This window comes from Triticum aestivum, chromosome 4B, assembly GCF_018294505.1.
Source record: "Triticum aestivum cultivar Chinese Spring chromosome 4B, IWGSC CS RefSeq v2.1, whole genome shotgun sequence".
Classification (NCBI taxonomy): domain Eukaryota; kingdom Viridiplantae; phylum Streptophyta; class Magnoliopsida; order Poales; family Poaceae; genus Triticum; species Triticum aestivum.
Window position 1 is genome coordinate 368817526 of NC_057804.1, and position 6933 is coordinate 368824458.

Genomic DNA, 6933 nt, shown 5'->3' on the forward strand with positions numbered 1-6933 from the left:
TTAAGATTCACCAATGCACGTTGTTTGATATTTTGTTATATTTTTTTAAAATCATGAATCACGTGTAGAGGCCGCAGGACCTCAACGTATTTCAACGACTTCCTAAGCTAGTGAATTCACATTGTGCTAGTTAAGGGCATCTCCAACGATAAGGAGGCAGCCATCCAACACTACCCGCATACATTTTCACAACAACTCATACCAATTAGACAAAATTCGATCAAACCAGACAAATTTTGATATAAACATGACATAAATCGTCAAAAGTAGAATAATTTGTACATACAACCGAACAATATTTCATCCGGTGAACTAAAAACCCAATACTAAAACACTAAACTATCCTATACTTCACGGCGACCTCGTAGGTCATGCCGGGCTGACCGACGGCCCCTCCCCCTCCGTCATCATTGCCCGACCCGATGTCGGAGTCGGAGTCGTCGGGCTTAGGGCGGTGGAAGGTGGAAATTTCGCGGCAAGGCTTGCCGGTGGCCGCCTGACACTCGGGGATGATCCTCTCCACCTCCTCATATGACGAGCGTAGTGCAACCGCGGCCACCGAGGACGTGGGGCTGGAGGAGAGGGCGACGGTCGTTGGAGGCATCGTCCTTAGCGGCGACAACGATCTCAGTGAGGGACCATTCCTCACCGTACCTGGCCATCTCCCCGTCGAGGCGGCGAAGACGGTGCTTGGCTGTCCCCGATGTCGTCACGGAGCGGTCCAGGGCCCAGGCGTACGCCGGGTCCGGGTTCACCATGATGTGTGGCGGCGGGACATCTGAGTCCGCGAACTTGGATCGGCGCATGCCGTTGCGGCTATCCTGTCGCTGCTACTCCCGGTCAGCGTACTCATGCGCCGTCATAGCGCTCCGGGACGATGAGGAGGAGCCGCCACTGCGGAGGAAGTGCAGAATGCGCCCGCGCGCCTTGGGCAGGGGCGGCGGCGAGCGGCGCTCCACCTTCACGACGCGTCGGGTGGCGGCAAGAGACACTCCTCCTTCACGACTCATCGGGGCGGCAGTGAGAGCCGCTCCTGCTTGACACGACGTTTGATTTGGACGCCGCGGTTGCGCGGCGGGCGAAGAGCGTGTAGAGGATGTCGGCTCCGGCTTTACGGGGAGGAGCACCCCGCTAGGGGAGCCGGGTCGCTGGTGTGGACGATAGAGCGATGGAGCATCAACTCCATCTGTTCCTCGAACTGTGTGTCTGTGCCAGCTTAGACCTTGCCCGGCACTGTCGGTGTGGACTGCGGTGGCGGTGGCAGCTGGTCCTCCTCATCGCGCGGAAGATATGATGATCTTCGCCCGCTTTGAGTCGCTGCCAGGCGACGAGGACGACGGCCCTGGAATTTCAGGGCGGTGTCTCCACGAGTCGTCAGATCCCACCCTGGAACCGCCTGCCAGCGCTGACGCCCAGGACTTGCCCATCGCAGCCAGAGATTTGGAGGGAGATGGGCGGGGAGGGGAGGAGGAGCATGCGATGTGGACGACTTCGGAGCACGGCTTAAATAGCCGCGCCAGGCCATGCGAAGAGCCGGTCAGTCGCTTCAATGCGGCGCAGCGGCAGGAGTTGGTTCCTCGGGAACCTGCATCCGCATTGAAGCGGCGGCTGCTGAGAGGTCGCGTCGGTCAGCGTCGCCCTCCCTCCCTCCGGTCATATCACAGCATCAATGTCAGCCTCCGCGTGCCTGGGCCGGCATGAATGCGGCACGTGCATCGGAAGAAAAGTGTGGGAGGGACGGGTGATGGGTTTTTGGTGGTCCAGGGGTGGTCAGAAGCGGACTTCCGCAAAGCTCCCGCACTTTTGTTCTGATTTACGAGAGAAATCGCGTCCGGACCATCCCGCAGACTGATACAGGTCAGCGTTGGATGTCGTCCGCGGTTCGAACAGTTACGGAAGGTTTACTACCCCGTTTGGACATGCTAAGAGCATCTCCAGCCACGCCCCCAGAACGGCCTTCCCAGGTGATTTTTTTTTAGGCGGCGCCGAAAAAACGGCCCAGTCGCGCCCCCAGGAGCCCGTTTTTCTTCGTCTTGGGCCGAAATCAGCACCGGCGGACCCAAGCTAAACCCGACGCGCCGGGGGGCGCCCGGGGGCGCCAGGTCGAGTGTTTTGGCGCAAAACAGCCGCGGGCTCGCCGAGTCAGCGAGACGGCCGCTTCATCGACCTCATCGCCTCGGTTCCCGCGGGAATCAATGCGTTTATACCTCACGGGCGGCATTGTGAAGACGCCGCCGACGCGCGTCCCGCCTGCATGACCCCCCCCCCCCCCCGACCACCCTGCTTCGGCTATAAAAGGTGCCCCCTCCCAGCGGGTGAGCGCCACAGCCTCCCCCTCTCCCTCCCGCGAAAGCCTTCTCCCCCCGACGAGCTCTCCCACCACTCCCCTGCCCGCCGACGAGCGAAACCATGGCGGAGACATACCCAGACGACGGCGCAGCGGCGAACGGCTTCGGCCGCCGACACCTCTAGGAGCCGGAGGCGCGCCTTCTGTACGAGGCCGAGTACCCGGCGCCCCCCGACATGCGCGTGCCGGGTTCGTGGAGACTGAGCGTCGGCGGCGTCCCGGTGCCGCCGGTGCCCGAAGGGGAGGCACGGCGGGCGGAGAATGCCCGCATCCGCTCCTTGCTGACGGAGGGCAGCGGAACGAGCCGAGATACGCGCCCGACAGCAAAACGTTGTGGACGCTGTACTTCGAGCACCGCCGCGAGGAGCAGATCGCCTCCGTCAACGTCACCATCCCCCGCGGCCACCTCAACTCCGAAGGACGGCGCGAGTGGTGGGGCGTCCCCGGCCGCACACTCGACGCCGTCCTCGACCACATTGAGACCGGCAATGTGCCGCGGCTGGAGTACCCGATGCGCCCCTCCTTCTCTCGCCGCCGCGACAGTTCCTGGATGCCGCGACGAATGGAGCCGGGGTCGTCCTCGTCGTCGGGCTCCGACTCGCCGGCCCTCCGCCCCGTCAAACCCGAGCTGAAGGAGACACCACTTGGGCGTCGCGCTCGCAGCGGCGCCCTCGTCATCAAGGAGCCCTCGCCTGCGGTGGCACCGACGAGGCGCTCCCTTCGTCTGGTCTGGCTAAAGCCCGAGCTGGACATGCTTCCCGTGAAGCCGGAGCACGCCGGCATGGTAGCCCCCGACGACTAGTCCGCCCTCAAATGGGCGAGGGAGGACTACGTCGGCGAGCAGGTGCGCCGCCAGCGTCGGGCGTACCTGGAGACCCAGGCCCGTAGCCGCGCCGAGGCCCGTCGCCGCGCCGAGGAGGGCGGTGTTATCGTCATCGACAGCGACGACGAGGGCGAGGCCGGGCCGTCAAGCGTTGTCCGCGACCCCGGCGAGGGATGCAGCAGGGACGCCGCAAGTGAGGCGCACGACGACGACGACGACTACACCCGCTTTTACAGGCTTCTCGGCATGTAGACGGCGGCGGCGGCGACGGTGGCGGCAGCGCCTAGGCTTTTTAGTTCGTTTTTAAGTTAGTTCATGCATGTTTTTAAGTTTTTGTACAAATTTCGACGAAAAATGGTTGAGTTCATGCAAAAGTCGCCGAGTTTGCAAAAAAAATGAAACGAACTTCGCCGAACCCGTGGCAACCGTGGACGTGTGACTGGGAGCGAACTGAACCCCAAGAAACGATCTAGCGCCGGCTCGCCCCCAGGCCGCTCTTTTTCGACGCCCTGAAGAACCGAACGGCTGGAGATGCTTTAAGAAAAAACGCTCACGGGTGCTACCGCCGCCGCCCCGTCGAAAAATGAAGTGGCAGCCCCACCTGTCATCAATCAAAAAGTAAAAGAAGAAACTACCTCCCCCTTTCCTTCTCCCCCGTCTCCGGACTATTTTCTTTCCCCGAAGCGCCTCGCCTCCCCTCCGATCCCGCCACGAAGCAAGGGCTCGCCATGGAGACCAGCGCCAGCGGGGCGGAGCCCGCGAACGCCGGGATCGAGGTGTCCGCTGACCCCTGCAGCTCCGCGGGCGGCGGCCATCGACTCTCAGTGCACCAGATCGTTGGCGGCGGCAAAGGTAACCACTACTCTTCTACCCCCAGTTATCTCCTCCCGTTTTCTGCTGAGTTCGGGGTAAATCGCTCTTACACTACAGCTGTGTGATTGCAAACGCGAATTGGATGTTGTGAGGCGGATGGATGATTGGCCAGATTGTCACTGGGCTTTCCGATGGTCTCTCTCGATTGGATCATGTGTATTTGCGGGAGTAATGGCAGGGTTGAGTAAAGGTGGTTGACCTTTTGGCTTTCATTTCGTAGGTTAAGTAGAAGAAGCGTGCGTGAGTGTGGCCAAGGCTGGGTGTAGGTCTGTAGACTGTAGTTCAGATTGTGTACTGTGGTTTCAGAGAGCGCGTGCTAGGATGTGAGTGTACACAGGTAACTGAGATCATGCCATTAAGTTTTGCTCTGAATTCTAGCTGATGCTTATCAACTCAATCACCATTGAAATACATGTGATTCATAACTCAAAGCAAACATGGCATGTTGGCCACCTGTACATACTGAACCAATACCTTAGGTATTATTATTACTGCTATTAATGTTATTATTTTAAATTCTTTTCTGCAACGTGTTGTGTTAGTATCAATACTCAAATGAGAGACCAATCATTAGGAGTACTAACCTGTCATACTACAAAGCGGTAGCTAAATAATTGCTACACATATCTCAGATGACTGTTTCTTATGTTTATTATCTGAATTTCTGATACACTTAATTGATAGTTTGTAATCTGAATTTCTGGTACACTTAATTTCCCTGCAAAAAATAAATAAATTGACCAGCTTAACTTCAAGAGTACTGTCCTTTGTATATTTCTCTTGTGCAATGGTAAGGGTAAGGTTGAAGTAATATCCAGCGGTATGATTTTGCCCTTTTTATGCCTCCACATACAGTTGGCCTTATGTATCTCTTGCTCATTGATTTAAGATGTTTTTCCTATCTTTCAGCTGCTGATATCATCTTATGGAAGTGTAAACGTGCTACTGTTGGTGTTATATTTGGTGCTACTATTGCATGGTGGTTGTTCAAGAAGTCCGAACTATCGTTCTTGACTATCTGCTGTGATGTACTGCTCATTTTGATAGTTGTACAGCTCATATGGGTCAAAATATCTGGGTTGCTAAATAAGTAAGGAACCTTATCGATGATTTTGTGTTCTTACATATTTCAACAGAAGTTTATCAATGTATTTGTTATCGGTTAATTATTGTAGGCAACCTAGGCAACTGCCTGAGTTAGTTCTGTCAGAGGAGATGGTTAATAATGCTGCGGCTTCATTCCGTGTTAAAGTGAACAACATGCTAATGATTGCACATGACATTACTCTTGGCAAAGACTTCCGGCTCTTTTTCCAGGTTAGCTATTATGCCATTGTTTCTCTTTGGTTGTTACATGAGATCATTATGATTACTGACCAGTGAAAATTCTTCACAGGTTGTGTCGGTCCTGTGGTTGCTATCTGTTATTGGCAATTTCTACTCTTCTGTAACTCTTGCTTATATAGGTATGTTATGGTGTAAACATCTTATTTTGAGTCCACACAGGCAGAGAAATGTAGGGGCATATGGTACCGGGCATGCATAATCATGTCTCTGTTGGTCCTTTGTGGAGATTCCATTACTAACTTTACAGTGTATGGATGACAGGAACCATTGCTCTGGTGACAGTACCTGTACTTTACCATAGACACCAGGAGCACGTGGACAGGTATGCTGGGATGGTCCACCGGAATATCTCAAGGCATTACAAGATCGTCGACGAAAATGTGATAAGCAGACTACCTAGAAGCTTCATCAGAGATAAAGATGATTGATCTGCGTCAAAGTTTGATGCTTGTCATTTTTATGCTCGTTAAATAGTTTGGGTTTGTTGTATTTCTGCATCGTAGGTTGCATCAAGTAGGTATCTAGATCAGTGGAAACCGAAACTTGATTTAGGTACCTTTTCAGTGTACTGTTGATCAATAAGATCAATGCCAAAAGGGCATGCAGAAGATCGCAGCACCTCGACCAATATCCTTGAACACATCTGTATAGACTGATCTACGTGTTACCCCTGATGTTTTTTTTTCATCTCTTTTGAGATGGACCATTGAGTTGGTTTTCGCAGCAAAATGAGCTGCAATTGCAACCTCTTAAAAATTTAACTGTTGTCATGAGTACGGAAGTTAAGTAGTTGTCACGTACTCACACTGTATCAAAATATAAGATGTTTTTACAGTTTAATTCTATTTTGATACAGAGGAAGTAAATCACTCTAGACCTGTTTCCTGGTCAAGTTTGTACTTCATCCCAAAATAAGTGTCTTTTGGGACGGAGGGAGTATATAATTGCAACTGGCAACACAGTATTGTGAACTTATTTAGTACTCCCTCCGTCCGGAAATACACGTCGGAGAAATGGATGTATCTAGACGTATTTTAGTTATAGATACATCCAATTTTATTCACCCCTCCGACAAATATTTTGGGAAGGAGGGAGTACTAGCAGAACGCTCGTGCGTTGCTATGGGCTATCCACCGTGTTATCTCTAATAGCCGTCCAGCACAAAAACCGCATCCCGCGATGCATCTTCCCTTTTTCTGTCGAAACCTCCCCTTCCCGCTTGGTTTGCCGTCATAGTGGGATGTTTCTCGCTGGAATCACCTCCTTTAAAACCAGATGACGTCCACCTCATCTTCGCCGTGCATTATAGGGATGAAAATTTTCATGTTTACAATACAGTAGAGTGGATTAAACTAAGTTATACTATTGACACAAAACAACAAATAATTATAGAGATTATTCCCAAAGGGCCATTCAACCTGGTAAATGCACACTGGCGTTGGAGGCGAATGGCAACGTGAACGTATTCCTAGTCACCAATAAGCTCCACCTCCAGCCCACATATACTACAAGGGATAATTGTCGTTCTTCTCTTCCTCCTCCT

At 53.1% G+C, this 6933-nt stretch overlaps 1 protein-coding gene across 1 annotated transcript; it reads left to right on the forward strand.

The window, feature by feature from the left end:
- The first annotated feature begins 2858 nt into the window (after positions 1-2858).
- LOC123090109 (reticulon-like protein B2) lies at positions 2859-6096 on the forward strand. Its single transcript, XM_044511561.1, has 7 exons — positions 2859-3131; positions 3192-3418; positions 3760-4022; positions 4953-5133; positions 5219-5360; positions 5440-5509; positions 5652-6096. The coding sequence occupies exons 1-7, from the start codon at positions 2859-2861 to the stop codon at positions 5816-5818; spliced, it is 1323 nt and encodes a 440-aa protein (XP_044367496.1). The 3' UTR covers positions 5819-6096.
- The last annotated feature ends 837 nt before the right edge of the window (positions 6097-6933 follow it).

Coding starts and splice junctions, on each gene's coding strand:
- LOC123090109 (XM_044511561.1), top strand. CDS start 2,859: ATGCGCCCCTCCTTCTCTCGCCGCCGCGACAGTTCCTGGATGCCGCGA. Junction 4,023..4,952: donor GATCGTTGGCGGCGGCAAAG/GTAACCACTACT, acceptor CCTATCTTTCAG/CTGCTGATATCATCTTATGG. Junction 5,361..5,439: donor ACTTCCGGCTCTTTTTCCAG/GTTAGCTATTAT, acceptor AATTCTTCACAG/GTTGTGTCGGTCCTGTGGTT.